The sequence below is a fragment of the Bombina bombina genome, chromosome 3 (genome assembly GCF_027579735.1).
Source record: "Bombina bombina isolate aBomBom1 chromosome 3, aBomBom1.pri, whole genome shotgun sequence".
Taxonomy (NCBI): domain Eukaryota; kingdom Metazoa; phylum Chordata; class Amphibia; order Anura; family Bombinatoridae; genus Bombina; species Bombina bombina.
This window is the reverse complement of record NC_069501.1, coordinates 1,014,370,573-1,014,393,104: the sequence shown is the minus strand read 5'-3', so window position 1 is coordinate 1,014,393,104 and position 22,532 is coordinate 1,014,370,573. Positions and strand designations below refer to the sequence as shown.

The following is a 22,532-nucleotide window of genomic DNA, read 5'->3' as shown; positions in this document are numbered from 1 at the left end:
TAAATAGTGTGCATACCATACTACAGAACATTGTCTTTAGAATCTAGCTGCATAATAGACATACATTTGTTTGTCTATGATTACTGCAGGTAGCTGAAACGCGTAACACTGCTTGTACATGGATCTCCTGTATTGGTTTATCCTGACTGATATGTTTGTTTGAACTAAGTGGATTTGCCAATAAATTTACGGGCTTGTGAGCGGATCCCTCAATTTGTTGTCTTTGTTACCTATATGTTTGTTTATGTAATTACAGGTTATCACATATTATCTGTGTTATAGAAACATATCTTAATCTTTTAGGTGCACCAGCTTTATGACATTGTTCAGAAATGGGATTCTATGTCCAGTACACTTCCACAGGTAGTTCAGAGGCTGGTGACGCTAAAGCAACTACATGAACAAGGTAAGGTTCTTACTTGTGTTTTTCATGGTGGGGTACTGGCTATTTATGGGCTATATTCAAAGTACTGACTCTCTAAGACACTATATATAGAAAATTCAAGAAAATAAATAGGAAAATGCCATATTAAATGGAGAAGCACATCTTCAAAAGATTAACCAAATAAATTGTATTATATCACTTGTTGTTACATGTTTAGGTCACTCTTTAGGCTTGTATGCCTAAAAGCACTTGCATTAGAAGGTATTATATCTAACTTGCAAGACAAGCTGAGCTTTTAGTACAATTTCTTTCAGATTTATGTGTGGACTGAAGCTGTAAATTAGGCACATGCAAAAATGTTTAATTTGTTTAGTACATTAATTACAAAGTAGAAATATCTTGGCTGGCATTCATTTGTTACCAGAATTAAAGGAATGAACAAAAACAAATAATAACAAATAAACATGTTAACAAATGAATCAACACATGTATTTGTTTCATTCTGACAATGAACAAAGAATTTCCAGAATATTTCAACCTAATTTTTAGTTTTTCATACCAATAACTTTTTTTTTTTTTTTACTTTTCAAATCAGCTTTATTTGTGTAATAAAAATAAGTCAGTACAGAACAAATCATATACACAGTGAAAAGATACGAATACACTTGGTAATCTGTACATTCAGAAAGAAGCTGGTGTGGATCAATTTCCAATATAACGAGGGAAAAAGCATATACAATATTTAAAGAAAACAAAGGAAAAGAAGATACCAATAACATTTTATATATGCCTACTATAAATCATGTATGCCAGATTCTAGTTGCAAGGTAAACTAGTTTAGTAAGATTAGTAAGATAATAGTGTAAGGGCGATATTTGCATTCCACTTAGTAATACCAGCACACGCAAATGTGCGCTGGTATTACAAGTTAGGTGCAAGGTGAACACGACCTTGCATTCGCATTTCACTTAAGTATTGCGCTCACAAGAGTGCACTTCCATATGCTCGAATAGGAGCCTCATTCTTATGCCATGAGACACGGCATGAGAACCTAGTGCAGCAAAAGGGCAATAGATTTAAATATATGTATATGCTTATATACATAGTCACAGGGCTGGCTCAAGATATTGTGCTGCCTGGGTCCCAGATCAAAATGACGCCCCCCCCCCCCCCCCCGACGAAGCCCCGACCCTCCCATACTGCCCCCCCACACACACATATATATATATATATATATATATATATATATATATATACACATATATAAATATATATATATATATATATATACACATACACACACATACACACACACACACACATATATATATATATATATATATATATATATATATATATATATATATATATATATATATATATATATATATATATATATACACACACACACACACACACACACACACACACACACACACACACACACACACACACACACACACACACACACACACACACACACACATATATATATATATATATATATATATATATATATATATATATATATATATACACACACACACACACACACACACACACACACACACACACACACACACACACACACACACATATATATATATATATATATATATATATATATATATATATATATATATATATATATACTGTATACACACACACATACACTGGCTAATAATGACAACTTCTACAACTGTATTGGTGAAGGACAGGTCTCTATAGCTTGTCTAGTTAAATGCATTAAGAAAAAAAAAATAATAATAAAAGATACCATGTAATACAGCATTTAATGCTTTTTTTTAGAGAAAATTAACACAACTACATAACCCATCAAATTAATTCCAAGATCTTGGAACCCTAAACAAATTCTCCCAAGAGCAGCTATTTTATCTGCAGTAGATTTATTTATTAAAGTTAGTAATTTTGCATTTTTTAGAAAGCTTTATGTTTCAGTGTTCCAATGAAGGTTCCAACAGTCCACACTTCAGGGCAGGCGCTCCCCACCTACGTCCACCACCGCGCGTGTGTATTAGGCAGGCACTGCTCAACTAGACAGAGCCGCGGCGGCAGAACCAGAGGGGGCGGGGATATATGACCATGACGTCATATCTTTGCTCCCCTCCCTCATAACGGGCGGCGGCGCCTCTGGTCGTCTGGAGTTTGTCTGTCCCGCCCTTGCCCCCTGGGAATCATTCATCTTTACTATGTGAGGTGAGTGAGTGTATTTAACACTTATGCCGCCCATTGACAGAGGGGAATATACATGTTTCACACTTATTTCCAGAGGGGAAAGGTAGGCAGGAGCGACAGTCGGCAGACAGTCAGTGACTATAATAATTATAGTCACTGACTGAACTGCCGCCCCCTGTCAAGTGCCGCCTGGGCCATGGGACCCTGTTGGTCCCATTGATAAGCCGGCCCTGCATAGTCAGGAGAAAAGAATGCACATCCAGACTGGACTGGGTACACATCCTATGACTCATAAACAGGCCCAGCTTTGATTGCTATCACACGTGCTGGGCCTGTTTATGAGTCATGGGATGTGTACCCGGTCCAGTCTGGCAGTGCATTCCTTTCTCCTGATTTTGCTTATGCCCAGGGTGATTACATAAGTCTGTGAACCCTGACCTGTTCCCAGTTTGTTTGATTATTTGCTTGCATTTGTGTGCATGGCTGCAGTTGTGTGGCTGTATTAGGGACTCAGGTATGTGGAAGAGACCTTGGCTTGGTACCTGGGCTTGTCCCATTTGGCCAAATACGGTGACTAACTCTTCTGGTTTTGCTTTTTAATCCTAGCTGAGAGCTTGTGAGTGAGTGCTGGACTTTGTGTGTTGTATTGCTTATATACATATATGTATTTTTTATGTGTATATAAACATATCAATGCATAAATATATATGTATATAAGCATATGCATATATATTTACAGAGAACACACAGTCCCCATAGACTGAAAAAAAAATGGCACTGAAAAGAGCCTTTACATTGTGGACACTCCACACCAGCCAACTTTGAGCCATACAAACTACTTCATGCAGTTATTTAAAAACAAAAACAAACTAAATGCTTTTTTATTTATTTAAAACAAACCTCACACTTTCTTTTCGGGCACATTTAGAAAATTAACCAGAGATCTGATCTCCGGTTAATTTTCTGAGCGCTAATTGCGACCGCCAGCCTTGTTAAGGAATGGCTCATGGGAAATACAAATACATGGCTTCCTATAGTACTACAGAATCCTCCTCAATCAGGGAATATACTTCCTCTTTGGGCTTCTTCCTTCTTGTATGACTCTTTTCCATACTGATCAAGCAAGACATTTCTTAAGCCTATTAAAGATTAACTAGAAACCTATGAGGCATATAAACTGTTTTATATCCAAGGTTAAAATGGTGTTTCCCTTTTCATGTTGTTTGAGTCCAGAGAAAGCAGGAAAAAATAAGATTTCTTTCCTAAGACATGGAGAGTCCACAACGTCATTCCAATTACAAGTGGGATATTCACTCCTGGCCAGCAGGAGGAGGCAAAGAGCACCCCAGCAGAGCTGTTGCGTGTCACTTCCCTTACCCATAACCTCGAGTCATTCTCTTTGCCTCTGTCAGTGGAGGACATGCAAAGTTGGTTTCTGAAGATGTTTAATCCTTTTTATGGGTATTTTTCCCTGCAAGCAAGGATTGGGGTTTAGCTGTGTCCACGTCATTCTCTTTAGTAAGAGTAGTCGTGGCTTTTAGCAGTTAGAAGGTGGTGAGGTTGTCCTTGCTTTGTTTCTAACATTGTTGCTATCCTTGTTATAGAAAGCCAGAGTTGATTACTCTGTTCCTTCTTTTTCTACAGGTCTCTGATAGGAGTATGTGTCCTTTCACGCCTTATAAGTGGTCTTCCTGCCTGACAGTTGGATATGCAGATAAGTGCTTTTGTCTTCTAGGTATTGGAGACTTGCACTTTCAGGAATTTTTCTTTTACTATTTTAAAAATATGGGACTTAATTGATCCTTTGTTGAGGATTTATTGGGGTAGTGTGCAGGTGCTACTAGTATGTGAAGGAGACTAAGTGATTAATTCTTCCGTTATTTTTTATGGGACGGTTCTTCTAGAAGCAAGTGTTTAGCAGTGTTTTTAAAATTTATTTTTCATAATTGTGTTTGTAACTGTTAGAGCTGCAGAGAAACATTCACGCGCTTTTGGTTGGTTTGTTGCACAGTTTCTTGTGCTGCCGCTCATGTGACTGACCGATTTTCCGCTTGTACGCTGAGCAGAGCGGTGTCATTCCCTGTGAGTCTTCGTCTGTGGTGTCTGTAGGGACCTCGTTGGAGCTCTACATTAGGTTTATTTCAGCTAGCGGTTACGGTAGGACACCTCAGTCTGGCTGAGGTGTATTTTTTTTTTTTTTCTTTGCAATCAAAGAAAAAACTTTTACTTGGCACTATTGCACTCTGAGGGATTACAGTTCCTTCTTAAAGGGATAGTTTAATTTTTAATTTCTTTTCTAAGATATGGTGAGTCCACGGAATCATCAATTACTAGTGGGAATATCACTCCTGGCCAGCAGGAGAAGGCAAAGAGCACCACAGCAAAGCTGCTATGTCACTTCCCTTACCCATAACCCCCAGTATTCTCTTTGCCTCTAGTGCAAGGAGGAGGAGAATTAATCAGGTGTCCTGATTAAGATTCTTCTATCAAGATGTTTTTTATTTTGAAGTCTGGGCAAGATTGCTCTGGCCTTCCATCACAGTTTGGGTCTAGCTGTACTCCACGTTAGTCTCTTCAGCAGGGCTGTGGTAGCTTTAAAGCAGTTAGGAACTTGTAAAGTGGGCTTTGCTGCATTTTTCTAACATGTTGCTGCCCTGGTATAGAAAGCCTGAGTAAGTTTACTCTCTTTCTTTTTACATAGGTCTCTGTGAGGAGCGGCGTCCTCTCATACTTTGAGTCGTCTGACTGCCGGACGGCTGGAATGCAGGTAAGTGCCTTTTTGTCTTCTGGGACTTGGAGACTGGCACTAAAAGAGTTGAGAACCTCTCTACACAGGATATATATGTCCCACATAACGTTGCAAAGGATATGTTTGGCAGGCTGCAGGCACTTTTTGGTGACAGGAGACTAGGGGTTAATATAGATCCCCCTGATATTTGGGCTCATATGTTTATGAAAAGTACCTAAGGGGTTAAAATTGACTCCTCTAGTGATGGATTATATGCGTGTGTTAAACTGTAGCTTTGTAATGTACAGGCTCGGTATTTGGAAAGCATACGCTGTTTGCCTTGTCTGCACATTTGTTTGGCGCCATTGAGATGTTTCTCACTCGGTTCTAGGATTTCTAGCGGAGGCGCCTTTGAGACATTGTCTCTCTAGAAGTTGTGCGCTGAGTGTTGGGGCAGGAATTTTACAATTATGTCCTGTATGGGAGACCTTGATGGCGGTGTGCGGCTGGTAGTATGAAGTGCGATGTCATTAAATCTTCGCACTTCATTTCCATTCTTCTGCCGTGTTCCCCGCCTCCTCCTTCACTGTGAAGGAGATACAGCGCCATTCTCTCTTGTGCTGGGTCTGGTCATGTGACCCCTCATTAGTATACGGAGTAAATATAGATCTGGGAGATATATTATTGCAGACGTTTTCTGTTTACATAATGTGGAAAGTCTTTTATATTCCTTGTGAGGGATATTGCAAAATAAATCATTTATTTTTCTATACCGTGTTTTGCTCTACTTAGTGTTAACTATTTTATTGCTGTAGTTTTCTGTTCTGTTAAAGTGGCAGTTTGTTTTTCCTATTACATATTTAAATATTTAAGTTATGTTCTTAGGAACAAATGTTTTTTGAGTTTCTGATGGATTATCTGTCCCTCGTGTTAAAGCGTTTTAAGCTGCTATTTATTATTTTTATTTTTTTATTTTATCTGCATGTTTAGCTTTAGCTATTGCATATAGATTGTTGCCCTGAGTTTTTATGTCTCCCAGGATGATACTGTTCAGGCTATTTCACAGTTTTCTACTTAATGTCCCAAGCCTATTTGGCGCCACATGCAGTGTCCTGTGGTTCCTCTCAATCTTCTGGTGGAGTGTATTGCCTGCATATTTTGCTGCTCAGGTATTCTCTCTTTCTGTGGCTTTATCTGCCTTTCTTTTCCTTCAGGGAAGGCTCAAGAGGATATTTTTAAATTTTCAGATAGTAAGGTTTCTGCTCCATTCTGCTTGATAATGTTGCTATCTCTCTTAGCTTGATGCGGTGCAGTAGCTAGTAGCTTCTGAGGGGGATATATATCGGTTTCGGACAATATAATTCCTTCATTTGATGCTGAAAGGTATCCTTCAGATCTAAGTTTGAACACTTTCGGTATGGTTAGAGGGTTTTGGCTAATTTGGGACGACTCTGATACGTATGTCGTCAACCTTTTAGAATCTAGAAAATTTTGTAATTTCTGGGATTCTTCTAGCGACGTTTTCCCCGTTCCAGACCGTGCTAGGAGATTTTTCACAGGAAGGGGAGAAATCGGGGATTACTTTTCCCCATTTCCTGTTTTTAAAACGATGTTTCCTGTCGCTGTTTACTTTTAGGGCGCTCGGTGCCTAAAGTAGTAGGGCATTTCTGCTCTGGCTAGTAGCTATGATTCTTAGAGAGGATAGCTGTTCTTTTCAGGATCTATGGGTTAACCTGGTGACTTGCATAGTAGTTATGTATGGTTACTGTGTCAAGTGCGGCATATTATTGGTAGAATGCCTTTACGGATGCCAGCTTGGTAGAGACTCCTTTGGAGCAGATCCAGTACAGAATTGAGGCTCTTAAGCTAGCCACTTTTTCTGATGCTACCAAGTATTTTCAGCCGGGAGCCAAGATATCTGCTTGAGGCAGATTCCTTCTCTCATTTTTATCTGCAGGTCAGATAATTATGTGAGGTATTTTTTTTTATTATTATTTATTTTTTTTTTTTTGTAGTTCTTTTGGGACTTCTTTCCCTGTGAGGGATAGTTCCTGTAAGAAGAACAAGTAATCATGTCAACCTCTCAGTGAGAGTATTGATGAAAGTTAGTCTGGCGATGCAGGGAAAGTTTTTCTGCAAAGCCATCCAGACTGTCGCTAACAGCTCCTGAGCAATCAGTGTTGACGAGTTTCACTGCTTGCTGCTACACATGTCAGAAGCGCTGCTGCAAGACTGTCACACTTGAGAGGCTGTGCCTGTTCTACAGCATGGATCCTGGAGGTTAAGACAGGTTTTTTTGTTGTTTTTTTTTTTTATATATACAATTTAAAACGCTATACAGGGTCACATTGTGGCTCCTTTATACCTCGATAGAATCAAGGGTTAATATCCCCTTCAGGGAGATTATTTGAACAGTTTGGAGATTTATATCTCCTTAATGTGAGAGGGTTTTTTTATGCTCATAGACTGTGTGTTTTTTGACTTGGAACAAACGGGTTTTACTTTAGTTTTTGAAGTGTTGTGCAGCTCATAATAGCTTGGCGCCCTTTTTCATAGCAGGGGAAGTCCTGTCTTACGTACCACATGACCGAGTGCGGTCTCTTTAATTTCCTAAGATCCTGCTGCAGGCATCACTCCCGAGGAGAGCATTTTCACTGTTGGCTATCTGGGTCTAGGAGGAGGTGAGTGCCCCAGCCATTGGGAGTATTAAGATGCCGTTTTTTAAAATAAAAGAGTTTTCCTTCCTAAGATAGGGAGAGTCCACAGCTTCATTCCTTACTGTTGGGAAATACAACACCTGGCCACCAGGAGGAGGCAAAGAAGATTCAGAAGGCTTAAATGTCAGAAGATTCAGAGAGTCCTGAAAAAGGGTATCTGCCCTTCGAGATAGGACTGGAGTTTTAAGTAGTCATGTCAACCTCTCAGTGAGAGTATTGATGAAAGTTAGTCTGGAGATGCAGGGAAAGGTTTTCTGCGAAACCATCCAGACTACTGCTAACAACTCCTAAGCAATCAGTGTTGACGAGTTTCACTGCCTGCTTTCTCTCACTCAAGTCCATGTCAGGAGCGCTTCTATAAGACTGTCACACTTGAGAGGCTGTGTTCTGTTCAACAGCATAGATCCTGGAGGTAAGATCATTTCAATTTTTACACATAAAACGCTATAACAGGGTCACAGTGTGGCTCCTTTATACCTTGATAGGATCCAGGGTTAATACCCTCTGAAGGGGGTTTATTGAACAGTTGGGGTTCATTAATCAGTGTATTATTTTCATGCTGTTTGTGTGATTTTCTCCTGGGCTAGTAGACACTGTGTTTTTGGCTGGAACTAACAGGTTTCACTTTTAAGTTTCACTTTCGTTTTTGAACGTGTTGCACAGCATATATTACTTGCTGTACTTGTAATAACATCTGTTCATTTCCTCCATTCCGGCTGAGACTTGAAACTGAGGAGAGCGTTTCCTCTGTTAACTGTCTGGGTCTAGGAAGTGGTGAGTGCCCCAGCCATTGGGAATATAAAGGTGCAGTTTTCTATAATAAAAAAAACTGTGTCCTTCTGTGGGTATAACCTGAGCTATAGAGGCCTCTGACATGTTAGAAGGTACTCCTTCTGTACTAAATCATACCTGTTTATATTGTGAGGAGGCCGTGGTTTTCCTGCCCACTCAATTATGTTCCACATGCCTTAACACCGATATAAAGTCTAAGAAAAGAGACAAGCCTGCTAAGGCTCTTAGTCCCTCTGACCCGTCTACCTCTCAGGACTCTGTGTCCTGTGAGATTACTACCCTTGCTACATTATCCACTCCACATGCAGTTCCCTGCAGCACATCTAATCCTTAATCCGGAGGGGGCCTTCTTCCTGCTGACTTTGCCATGCTGTTACAAACGGCAGTGTCTGCGGCCCTCCCTGCATTACCTTGCTCTAACAAACACAAGAGAAAGATTAAACATAGCTCTCCTGACCCGGAGTCATCTAAATATTTATCGGATTTAGCTATTTCCCAGTTATCCGATGATGAGTTAACCTCTGTAGCTTCAGAGGGTGAACTTTCTGGGTCGGAGTCCTTAGCGTCTATGCCTCCTGCTGTGGAGGAAACGTCCTTTAGGTTTAATATTGAGCACTTGCGTTTTTTATTAAAGGAGGTTCTGTCTACGTTAGAGGTTCCAGAGGCCGCACTGCCTGAAGAACCTATGATACCTAAATTAGACAGAGTTTACGAAGACAGGAAAGTTCCTTTTGACTTTTCCTGTGCCGGGTTAAGATGGCGAACATTATTAAGAACGAATGGGAAAAAATTGGTTCTTCCTTTTCCCCCTCGTCTACTTTTAAAAAGTTGTTCCCGGTCCCGGACTCTCAACTGTATTTGTGGGGCTCCATTTCTAAGGTGGATGGTGCTATCTCTACACTTGCTAAACCTACTACTATACCTCTTGAGGATAGTTCTTCGTTCAGAGAGCCGATGGATAAGAAAATGGAAACCTTTCTGACAAAGATGTTTCAACACACAGGATTTTTTTTTTTTTTTCAACCAGCGGCTGCAGTTCCCGGAGCGGCCACTTACTGGTGTGACTCTTTGTCGGAACTCATTGAGGTGGAGTCTCCCCTCGAGGATATTCAAGACAGAATTATAGCTCTGAGAATTGCTAATTCTTTTATGTGATGCGAACATGCAAATTGTTTGCCTAAATGCAAAGGCTTTGCGGTCCTAGCCTGCCGGGCTTTCTGGTTGAAGTCTTGGTTTGCGGATATGACTTCTAAGTCCAAACACCTTTCTCTTCCCTTCAAGGGAAAGATTTTATTTGGTCCAGGTCTGGACTCCATTATTTCTACGGTTACCGGAGGCAAGGGTGCCTTCATACCGCAAGATAAGAACAAAAAGTCTAAGGGACGACAATCTTCTAATTTTCATTCTGACAAATCCCAACGACAACAATCCTCCAAGCCCGAGCAACCCAAGAGAACTTAGAAGCCGGCTCAGTCCTGGAATAAATCCAAGCAGAATAAGAAGCCCACCGAAAAAACAAATCGCCTTGAAGGGACAGCCCACGGGATCAGATCGTGTAGGGAGCAGACTGTCTGTGGGTTTTTTTTTTTCCTTAGATGCCTGGTTCAAGGACGTACAGGATCCGTGGGTCCTGGTGGTGGTATCTCGGATACAAGATAGGCTTCAAATCTCATCCGCCAAGGGGCAGATTCCTTCTCTCGAATCTCTACCAGACCAGAAAAGAGAGTTGTTGTCTCAAGAAAGAGGTTTCGGGTTTTTTAAAAACCTTTTCGTGGCTCTTTAGAGCAGTTTATATGGCACGGTACAAGACCCAGGGTCTCTAGGAGGACTCTATACCTTCCTCGCGAGAGGGGAGGTTTGGGGTTCCCTGATCTGTCCAAATATAGACGAGCCATACTTTTGCAAAGATTGAGTGGTCACAAAACACACCACATAAACAATGGGGCAGGCTTGATGGTCAAATTTTCAAGCGACACAACATAGGCGCTATGGCGTGGATTCCCGCGCTGAGTCGCCCCAGGCTAATACTTAAATGCCACTTAACTCTCACAACCCTTCAGGAATGGGATAGATTGCTAGCCACTAGTACCCATATCTCATCGACCTACTCCCCAATGGTCCCGATTATAGAGAACCCTGAGCTCCCGTATCACATTTTGGGTTCTAGGATGGGTTCTGGCTACAGTCTCCGCGACGGAATCTTGCATTTTGCACTTGAAGCGGGGAAGCTTCGGTCACAGAGTGAACTAGCGGAGCGTCACAGGGAACTTTTCCAATCCTGACTCAGATATCACCAGTTATCGCACTTCCTGATACACCACAAAAGCAGGGAGAGATTTAGCAGAGAACTCACTCCGTTTGAGGCCCACTGCGTAGATAATACCCCACCTAGGCGGCTGATATCTAAAGTGTATAAACTTCTGCTCTTACCACCAGATGCCCAACTACCTACATACACGTTGACCTGGCGCGGTGATCTTAACAATACAATAGATGAGGAGGATTGATTTAGAGCGTTTACTTTAACAAAACGGTCCTCTGTCTCGGCGGTTGTCCAAGAAATACACCTTAAATTATTGACTAGGTGGTACTACACTCCGGCGAAATTACATAGGCTCTTCCCAGCAGCGAGCCCTCTGTGTTGGAGAGGTTGCTGTGGCCTTGGCACGCTTCTTCACATTTGGTGGGCATGTCCCAGACTACAGGGTTACTGGACGGCCGTATTTGAGACTATGTCACGCAAGTTACAGACTCCTATCCCTCATACACCTGAGACATTGCTACTTCTACGCTTACCCAAGACCAGGGACGACCCTACTAGGGCCCTTATGCTGATCATGCTCACTGGCGCCAAAAGGCTTATCCCTCGGGGGTGGAAGTCTTCACGGATTCCCACCCTTGACGAATGGCACTCCTCAGTAGAGGACTTGCTGAATCTGGAAAAACTACATTACATGAAAATTTAAAAAAAACTAGAAACTCATGAGATGTTAGCAATCTGGAAGGGCACTACACCTTAATGTCCACTAATAAGCAGGGTAGCACTCGCTTTACAAACACCTGCCTACCGCAAACCAGAAAAGTAGACAACCTCCCTTATCCCTTCTCCCTAGATGCCCCCCCCCCTTTTTTTTTCTTTCTTTTTTCTCTTCCCCTTGTATGGTATACCTTCTAATCCCTTTCACTTTTCTCTTCATTCTTTCTTATTTCTCAACTTTCCTGAGCACACAATTTACTTTATAAGCTCATTTTCGATTTGAATACTATGAAATCACTATATATTATAAACCTAATAAAATTGTAAAATTATCAAGCTTTACCAACTTGTTTAGAACCAAGGACTGATACAAACATTCTTGTACGTTATTACTTTGAAACAAGAACATTTATCTTATTTGTCAGGTGGAACTTCACTGTGCCCTTAATTTTTGTTCATGTGTCGATCTATATCAATGGACTGACAGTGTCTTTTTCTTTTTATATGTTTTAACCATTCCCCTGTTCAAAGAATTACATTGTGTAATGATGGTTCTTACTACTGTATCATTGCTTAAAATTCTTAATAAAGCTTGTTTGGAAAAAAAATAAAAATAAACCTTTTCGTGGTCCCAAAGAAAGAGGGAACTTTCCGCCCAATTCTGGACCTAAAGTGCTTAAACAAATTTCTCAGTGTCCCTTCCTTCAAGATGGAGACGATAAGGTCCATCCTTCCTTTAATTCAGGAAGGCCAGTTTATGACTACTATAGATCTGAAGGACGCTTACCTTCATGTTCCAATCCACAGGGAACACTTTCAGTTCCTGAGGTTTGCATTACTGCACCAACACTTCCAGTTCATTGCCCTTCTGTTTGGCCTAGCTACTGCTCCTAGAATCTTTCCGAAGGTTCTGGGGGCTCTTCTAGCCGTTGCCAGAACTCAGGGTATTGCAGTAGCCCCATACTTGGACGATATTCTGGTGCAAGCACCATCCATTTGTCTTGCGGAAGAATTCTCTGAGTCCCTTTCACAGTCTTCTTCGATCACATGGATGGAAGATAAACTTGGAAAAGAGTTCTCTTATCCCAAGTTCCAGGGTGGAATTCCTGGGTACTATAATAGACTCCATATCCATGAGGATATTTCTAAGACCAGAGACGTTGCAAGCTAACTTTTAGAATCAATCTCAAGATCCGTTCTATCTTCAAGATCTCAAGTCTTTGAACTTGAAGGCTTGGAGATTTAATGTCTAATTTTAGACAGAAAAGTTTTTGGATAAGGTAGTTGAAACCTTAATTCAGTTCAGAAAACCTGTTACGAGAAAAATATATATAACATTTTAATAGTTTTCTTTGCCTGCTGTGAGAAAAATTGTTTTAGTTGGCATTCTTCAATTTGTATAAAGGGGTTTAAAAAAAGGTTTATCTGCTAGCTCTTTAAAGAGTCAGATTTCAGCCCTGTCTGTATTGTATTATAAAAAAATTGCAAAACTTCCTAGCATACAGAGTTTTTGTTAAAGCTTTTAGTTAGGATTAGTCCTATGTGGGTCCTAAATTTGGTTCTTAGAATTTTGCAGGTATCTCTGTTTGGACATTTAGCTTCTCTCTTGGAAGGTATTGTTTATTCTGCCAGAAGAGTTTCTGAATTGTTAGCTCCTTCCTGCAACCTTCTGGATTTAGTTTTTCACTAGGATAAAGCAGTTTTAAAGACAAAAATTTACTTTTTACCAAATTACGTGTCTTCTGATAACAATCGGTAATGTTCCTTCTTTATCCTAAAGAAAAGACTTCTACATAATTTGGATGTACTGTAGTTAGTTTACCTGCAGGCTACAAAGGATTTTAGACAATCCTCTAATTGATTAATTTCTCAGGTTCACGTAATTACCCGAAGGCCACAGCAATTAATTTAGCTTCTTGGTTACATCTCTTAATTCATAAGGCTTACTTGGAGGAGTGAAAGTCTTCCCCCAAAATGCATTGCAGCCCATTCCACCAGACCAGTTTCCACTTCCTGGGCATTTAAAAATGAGGCTTATGTTGTACAAATTTGCAAGGCAGCAACATGGTCATCCTTACATACTTATACTAAATTCTACCATTTCAATGTTTTTGCTTTTTCTAATGGAGCTTTTAGTAGGAAAGTCCTCCGGGCACCAGTGTCTGGGAATTAGGTGCCTGCCTTTCAAAACATTTTTGTGTTGCCCACATTACTCATGTAATGGATCGTGAACTCTCACCATCTTATAAAAGAAAACATTTATTCTTACCTGATGAATTAATTTCTTTCATGGTGGTGAGAGTCTACAAGCCCTGCCTAATTTTTAAACAAATTCTGGCAGTTCTACTTTGCACCTTGGTTTTGCCCTTTCCTACCTTTTATGTTACCTCTCCTTGCTCGACTATATGTCAGACTTGCATACCAGTGAGGGAGGGATGAGGTTTTGGGAATCTTTGCCTCCTCCTATTGGCCAGGAGTAATGGATTGTGGACTCTCCCCACCATGAATGAAATTAATTTATCAGGTAAGGATAAATTATGTTTATATTTTTTTATTTATCAGACCTATATGTATATACTGTAAATGGTGGGCAATACTGTATTTGCTCATTTTAAAACTGATTCCTTTTTTGTTTCAGCGATGCAGTTTGGGCAGCTTCTTACTCACCTGGATATTACCCAGCAGATGATCTCTACATCTCTGAAGGAGAATACTGCAGGCTTGGCAATGGTAAGTAGCTGATTGTGTCTGTACCCCTTTATTTCTGAATTCTCTAGTATGAATTGCAGTTAGATGGAGGTGAATTGAAATAGTGTAAGAGACACCTGCAAACTGTCCTTTCTGGTCTTCTTAAAGTGATGGTAAACTTTAAATAATCAAATGCCATAAATGTAATCTTTGCCATTAAAAAAGTATATGTGTACCTTTTTTATTTCATTTGTTTAAATCCATCTGTAAAAGGTTTAAATTACTGCATATAGTAATGCTTCTATTTATTACAATGTTATGCCGACCCACATGGATGAACTCTTTATTTATTTTCATTTTGACAATTCCAGTCAACATGTGTCATTTTACTATCTTGAAGTCCATCCCTTTTAAAGCCCATTGAAAGCCTATGTAGAGAGTGGGTTTGACTGCTGTATACATCACAGCCCAGCCAAAAGAGGAAATGAAGGGGGAGGAGGAACAGACAATACCAATTAGGATTATAAACCTTTTATTATAATATATATATATATATATACTTTGCAATTAAAACCACATAATTCTTTTTTTTAAGCTAATATATGTCTTATTGCAACATTCTTATAGTCTGAAATTTATCATCACTTTAAAGGGATAGGAAAGTCAGATAGAGCATGTCATTTTAAGACACTTTTAAATTAACTTCTATTTTCAAATGTGCTTCGGTCTCTTAGTATCCCTAGTAAAAAATTAATACGCACATATCATACACTAGTGGGAGCTGCTGCTAATTGGTGCCTGCACACATTTGTCTCTTGTGATTGGCCAAAAAGATATTTTCAGCTTCCTGTCAGTAGTGCAATGCTGTCCCTTCAGCAATGGATAACAAGAGAATGAAGAAAATTTGATAATAGAATTAAATTGGAAAGTTGTTTAAAATTGTATGTTCTATCCTAATCATAAAAGAACATTTTGGGGTTTACTATCCCTTTAACATTTCTGCTTTTTCAAATAAAGATACCAAGAGAACGAAGAAAAATGGATAATAGGAGTAAATTAGAAAGATGCTTAAAATTGCATGCTCTATCTGAATCATGAAAGAACATTTTTTGGGTTACTATTCCTTTAATATATGTATGGCCTTTTAAACCCTTTCACTACTAAGAATTTAAGAGGAAAAACTTGCCCAAAATACTGGAAATGTTTTAGCATTCTTGCTATCACTCTGTTTAAACAGAAATAAAGCTTCTTTTTTTTTGCCTATCAAAACTTTATGTAGACATCCCTTATATCGAGTGTTATTAATATTTTTAATCAGGCACTTTGATGGAAGATGGATAAACATTTTTGCTTATTAAGCTGAAATTTGTAATACGTGTGCTTAGCCCCCTTGCTTTCTTGATGATATTAATGTATATCTTCAATCTCTTCATTTTTGTAATCGTATGTACTTTGTGACACCTACATCTAAATGGCGCAAGGAATTAAATATAAGTTTCCAAACATAAACCAATATTTATTTAATTTCAAGACTTTGCTTACACAGCTTTTCTGTTAACATTTTTTTCTTCTACATGATACGACGAGTCCACGGATTTTATCCTTGTGGGATATTAACCTCCTGCTAACAGGAAGTGGCAAAGAGCACCACAGCAGAGCTGTATATATAGCTCCTCCCTTCCCTCCACCCCCAGTCATTCTCTTTGCCTGTGTTAGTAATAGGAAGAGGTAAAGTGAGGTGTTAGTTTTAGATTCTTCAATCAAGAAGTTTTCTATTTTAAATGGTACCGGTTAGTACTATTTTTCTCAGGGAGATTTGGAGATGAAGATTTCTGCCCGGAGGTGGATGATCTTAGCAGTTGTAACTAAGATTGACGTTGGTTCCCACAGAGTTCTGAAGGTAGTGCATGAGAAATCTTCAGTGTGGAGAACGGTTTCATGCTACAAGCAGCATTGAGGTATGTTCAGTCTTTTACTTTTGAGGAGACTTGGTATATCAGAATTGGCTGACGTTTTTCCCTGCAAGGGAAGGGGTAAGCAGTAGACCTGTACATAAAGGGTGTTACTGGAAAACCTGTGTTTATGTTTGTATTGACATAGTACTGGGCTGGAAACAATAATCAATAGGACACTGGGAGAGGCAGCTTAACATTTTTTTTATTTGATCACATAACAAGTAAACAGTATGGCTGCAGTGTTTCAGTAAGGTTTTTAGGGGACCAAATGGCTTACTTTGCAAACCGCTTCCCATGCGGTTATACAGACTGATATGATCGACGTCCATGATGGGCGGGGCCTATTTTCGCGCGCTCAGATGCGCAGTATACTCTGACTGAGAAGGCAGCAGGCATTAGCTCCGGTGGGGCCTGCACTTGTGTTTTGTGCACCGGATCATTGTTGAGCCATTTTGCAGTTACCCTGGGGGCAGGTAGGCGCTACAGCAGAGCTGTGGCGAGGTGCAGGGGTAATTTTTTTCGATAAAATATTTTTTGTGCTATAAAATGTCTTTTAGAGGTTAAATTCACCCTTTGCTCTTAGGGTGCAATAATTTTTGGCCCAATTGAATAGGTATATTTAATTGCATAACGTTATTTAAACGTTTTAGGCAGTTTTTGAAAATTTGTGTGCTTTTTTCATTTTTAAAGGCGCAGTACACATTTTTGAAAAATTGTTCAAATCAATAAAGTGTTTAACGACTATTGTGGTTTATGCTAGTCTGTTCAACATGTCTGACATTGAGGAAACTAATTGCTTTATGTGTTTGGAAGCCATTGTGGAACCCCCTCTTACTTTGTGTACCTCTTGTACTGAAAAGGACTTACAATGTAAAAAACATATTTTAAGTAAAGAAAGTGTGCCTAAAGGATGATTCTCAATCTGAAGAGAATCAGGATATGCCATCTAATTCTCCCCAAGTGTCACAACCTTTAACGCCCACACAAGCGACGCCAAGTACCTCAAGTGCGTCTAATTCTTTTACTCTGCCGGATATGGCTGCAGTTATGTCAACTACTTTTACAGAGGTATTATCTAAATTACCAGTGTTACAGGGTAAGGTAGGTCAGGTATTAATGTGAATACTGAATTCTCTGATGCTTTATTGGCTATTTCCGATGTACCCTCACAGGGCTCTGAGTTGGGGGTCAGGTAATTGCTGTTTAAGGGAGAACTTTCAGACTCGGGAAATATGTTACCTCAGACAGATTCGGACATCATGTCCTTTTAATTTAAGCTTGAACACCTCCGCCTGTTACTTTGGGAGATTTAGCAACTCTGGATGATTGTGACCCTATTGTGATACCACCAGATAAATTGTGTAAAATGGACAAATATCTAGAGGTGCCTATTTACACTGATGTTTTTCTGGTTCCTAAAAGAATTTCGGAAATTATTAAAAAAAGAATGGGACAGACCGGGTATACCGTTTTCTCCTCCTACTACTTTCAAGAAAATGTTTCCCATATCAGACACCATTCGTGACTCCTGGCAGTCAGTCCCTAAGGTGAAGGGAGCTATATCTACCCTGGCTAAGCGTACAACTATACCTATTGAGGACAGTTGTGCTTTCAAAGACCCCATGGATAAGAAGTTAGAGGGTCTTCTAAAGAAATTATTTATTCATCAGGATTTTCTTTTACAACCTACAGCTTGCATTGTTCCAGTGACTACTGCAGCAGCTCTTTGGTTTGATGCTCTAGAAGAGTCTCTGAAGGTTGAGACCCCTTTAGAGGACATTTTGGATCGTATTAAGGCTCTCAAGCTAGCTAATTCTTTTATTATAGATGCCACCTTTCAAATTGCTAAATTGGCGGCGAAAAAAGCAGGATTTGCCATTTTAGCGCATAGAGCGTTATGGCTAAAATCGTGGTCTGCTGATGTGTCATTGAAATCTACGCTTTTAGCTATTCCTTTCAAGGATAAGACCCTATTCGGGCCTGAGTTGAAGGAAATCATTTCTGACATTACTGGAGGTAAAGGTCACGCCTTGCCTCAGGATAAGTCTGCTAGGATGAGAGGTAGACTAAAATTTCGAAAGGAACGAAAATTATTTTAAGGAGTACCCTCTGCTTCCTCTTCTTCCACAAAACAGGAAGGGAATTTTGCGCAATCCAAATCAGTCTGGAGACGCAACCAGGCTTGGAACAAAGGTAAACAGCCCAAGAAGCCCGCTGCTACAAAGACTGCATGAAGTGGTGTCCCCCGGTCCGGGACCGGATCTAGTAGGGGGCAGACTTTCTTTCTTTGCCCAGGCTTGGGCAAGAGATGTTCAGGACCCCTGGGCATTGGAAATCGTGACCCACAGGTATCAACTGGAATTCAAGGATTTTCTCCCAAGAGGGAGATTTCATCTTTCACTATTGTTTGTAGACCAGATAAAAAGAGAGGCGTTCTTACGCTGTGTAAAAGACCTCTCTACCATGGGAGTAATTTGTCCCGTTCTAAAACTGGAAAAGGGACATGGGTTTTACTCAAATCTTTTCGTGGTTCCCAAAAAAGAGGGAGCTTTCAGACCGATTTTGGATCTCAAGTGTCTAAACAAGTTTCTCAGAGTTCCATCATTCAAGATGGAGACTATAAGAACAATCTTACCAATGATCCAGGAGGGTCAATATATGACTACTGTGGACTTGAAAGATGCATACCTTCATATCCCTATTCACAAGGATAATCATCAGTTCCTAAGGTTTGCCTTCCTGGACAAACATTTTCAGTTCGTGGCTCTTCCCTTCGGGTTGGCCACAGCACCCAGGATCTTCACAAAGGTTCTAGGGTCCCTTCTGGCGGTTCTCAGACCGCGGAGCATAGCAGTGGCGCCTTATCTGGACGATATTTTAATTCAGGCGTCGACTTATCATCTGACGAAATCTCATACAGACAGTGTTGTCATTTCTGAGAACTCACGGTTGGAAGGTGAACCTAGAAAAGAGTTCACTAGTTCCACTGACAAGGGTTCCCTTCTTGGGAACTCTGATAGACTCTGTAGACATGAAGATTTCTCCTGTTAAGTGTAGTCAGTCCACGGGTCATCCATTACTTATGGGATATTAACTCCTCCCTAACAGGAAGTGCAAGAGGATCACCCAAGCAGAGCTGCTATATAGCTCCTCCCCTCTACGTCATACCCAGTCATTCTCTTGCACCTAACTAATCGATAGGATGTGTGAGAGGACAGTGGTTATTAAAACTTAGTTTTTATTTCTTCAATCAAAAGTTTGTTATTTTAAACGGCACCGGAGTGTGTTGTTTTTTTCTCAGGCAGCATTAGAAGAAGAATCTGCCTGAGTTTGTGTATGATCTTAGCGGACGTAACTAAGATCCATTTGCTGTTCTCGGCCTTCTGAGGAGCGGGGTAACTTCAGAACAGGGGACAGCGGGCAGGGTTCACCTGCAAAGAGGTATGTTGCAGTATATTATTTTCTAAGGAATGGAATTGACTGAGAAAATACTGCTAATACCGTTAAAATGTAAGTACAGCCTTAAATGCAGTAGTAGCAACTGGTATCAGGCTGTTATGTATGTATGTTGGCACTGAGGTATTTCTGGGGAATGGCACTTCACTAAGAAAATACTGTATACATATAACTTATAGCCTTTCTGCAGTGAGAGCGACTAGCAACAGGCTTTTAATATCATTTCATATATTTATATTAAAACGTTTACTGGCAGGTTAATCGTTTTTTTTCTCTGAGGTACTTGGTGAAATATTTTATGGGCATTATATTTCCACTTGGCTGTCGTTTATTTTAAATAAAGTCAGTTCATTGAGCTTCCCCACTGTTGTATTATGAGTGGGAGGGGCCTATTTTGGCGCTTTTCTACGCAGTAGAAATTCAGTCACAAGTCTCCATTATTCTCACTGCATGATCCAGGACGTCTCTACAGAGCTCAGGGGTCTCCAAAACTAGTTTTGAGGGAGGTAATCACTCACAGCAGACCTGTGAGACTGTGTTTTGACTGTGATAAAACGTTTATATTTTATTGTTATACGTTTTTCCGGTATTAAGGGGTTAATCATCCATTTGCTAGTGGGTGCATTCCTTTGCTAAATCAATGCTTTTACTGTATAAAATTGGTTTCTATAACTAATCCGGTTATTTATTATTTCAACTGTGACAGTTTTTGTGTGCTTCTTAAAGGCACAGTAACGTTTTTTATATTACTTGAAAATTGTTTGAAAAGTATTTTCCAAGCTTGCTAGTCTAATTGCTAGTTTGTTTAAACATGTCTGACACAGAGGAATCTCTTTGTGCAATATGTTCTAAGACCAATGTGGAGCCCAATAGAAATTTGTGTACTAATTGCATTGATGCTACTTTAAATAAAAGCCAATTTGTACATGTCAAGAAAATTTCACCAGACATCGAGGGGAAAGTTATGCCGACTAACTCTTCTCACGTGTCAGTACCTGCATTTCCCGCTCGGGAGGTGCATGATATTGTGGCGCCAAGTACATCAGGGCGGCCATTACAAATCACTTTACAAGACATGGCTAATGTTATGACTGAAGTTTTATCTAAATTGCCAGAACTTAGAGGTAAACGCGACCACTCTGGGGTGAGAACAGAGTACGCTGATAATGTTAGAGCCATGTCTGATACTGCGTCACAAGTGGCAGAGCATGAAGACGGTGAGCTTCATTCTGTAGGTGACGGATCTGATCCAAATAGACTGGATTCAGACATTTCAAATTTTAAATTTAAGCTTGAGAACCTCCGTGTACTATTAGGGGAGGTATTAGCGGCTCTGAATGATTGTAACACGGTTGCAATCCCAGAGAAATTATGTAGGCTGGATAGATACTATGCAGTACCGGCGTGTACTGACGTCTTTCCTATACCTAAGAGGCTTACAGAGATTATTACCAAGGAGTGGGATAGGCCCGGTGTACCCTTTTCCCCCCCTCCTATATTTAGAAAAATGTTTCCAATAGACGCCACCACACGGGACTTATGGCAGACGGTCCCTAAGGTGGAGGGAGCAGTTTCTACTCTGCTAAGCGTACCACTATCCCGGTGGAGGATAGCTGTGCCTTTTCAGATCCAATGGATAAAAAGTTAGAGGGTTACCTTAAGAAAATGTTTACTCAACAAGGTTTTATATTACAACCACTCGCATGCAATGCGCCTGTCACGGCTGCGGCGGCATTCTGGTTTGAGTCTCTGGAAGAGACCCTTGAATCAGCTCCATTGGATGAGATTACAAACAAGCTTAAAGCCCTTAAGCTAGCTAATTCATTTATTTCTGATGCCGTAGTACATCTAACTAAACTTACGGCTAAGAATTCCGGATTCGCCATTCAGGCGCGCAGAGCGCTGTGGCTAAAATCCTGGTCAGCCAATGTGAATTCTAAATCGAAATTGCTTAACATACCTTTCAAAGGGCAGACATTATTCGGGCCCGGTTTGAAAGAAATTATCGCTGACATTACTGGAGGTAAGGGCCATGCCCTGCCTCAAGACAGAGCCAAACCAAGGGCTAGACAGTCTAATTTTCGTGCCTTTCGTAACTTCAAGGCAGGAGCAGCATCAACTTCCTCCGCTCCAAAACAGGAAGGATCTGTTGCTCGATTCAGACAGGGCTGGAAACCTAACCAGACCTGGAACAAGGGCAAGCAGGCCAGAAAACCTGCTGCTGCCCCTAAGACAGCATGAAGTGAGGGCCCCCAATCCGGAAACGGATCTAGTAGGGGGCAGACTTTCTCTCTTCACCCAGGCTTGGGCAAGAGATGTCCAGGATCCCTGGGCGTTAGAGATCATATCTCAGGGATATCTTCTGGACTTCAAAGCTTCTCCTCCAAAAGGGAGATTTCATCTTTCAAGGTTGTCAACAAACCAGATAAAGAAAGAGGTGTTTCTACGCTGTGTACAAGATCTTTTACTAATGGGAGTGATCCACCCGGTTCCGCGGTCGGAGCACGGACAAGGGTTTTACTCAAATCTGTTTGTGGTTCCCAAGAAGGAAGGAACCTTCAGACCAATCTTGGATTTAAAGATCCTAAACAAATTTCTAAGAGTTCCATCGTTCAAAATGGAAACTCTTCGGACAATC

At 40.4% G+C, this 22,532-nt stretch overlaps 1 protein-coding gene across 1 annotated transcript in view; it reads left to right on the top strand.

Annotated features, from left to right (window-relative positions):
- The window catches only part of DCTN2 (dynactin subunit 2), a 206,060-nt gene that overhangs the window by 161,640 nt on the left and 21,888 nt on the right, over positions 1 to 22,532 (top strand). Inside the window, exons 12-13 of the mRNA XM_053708190.1 lie at positions 304 to 406; positions 14,434 to 14,525. Of these exons, the coding sequence (XP_053564165.1) occupies positions 304 to 406; positions 14,434 to 14,525 (195 nt within the window). The remainder of the gene's footprint in view (positions 1 to 303; positions 407 to 14,433; positions 14,526 to 22,532) is intronic.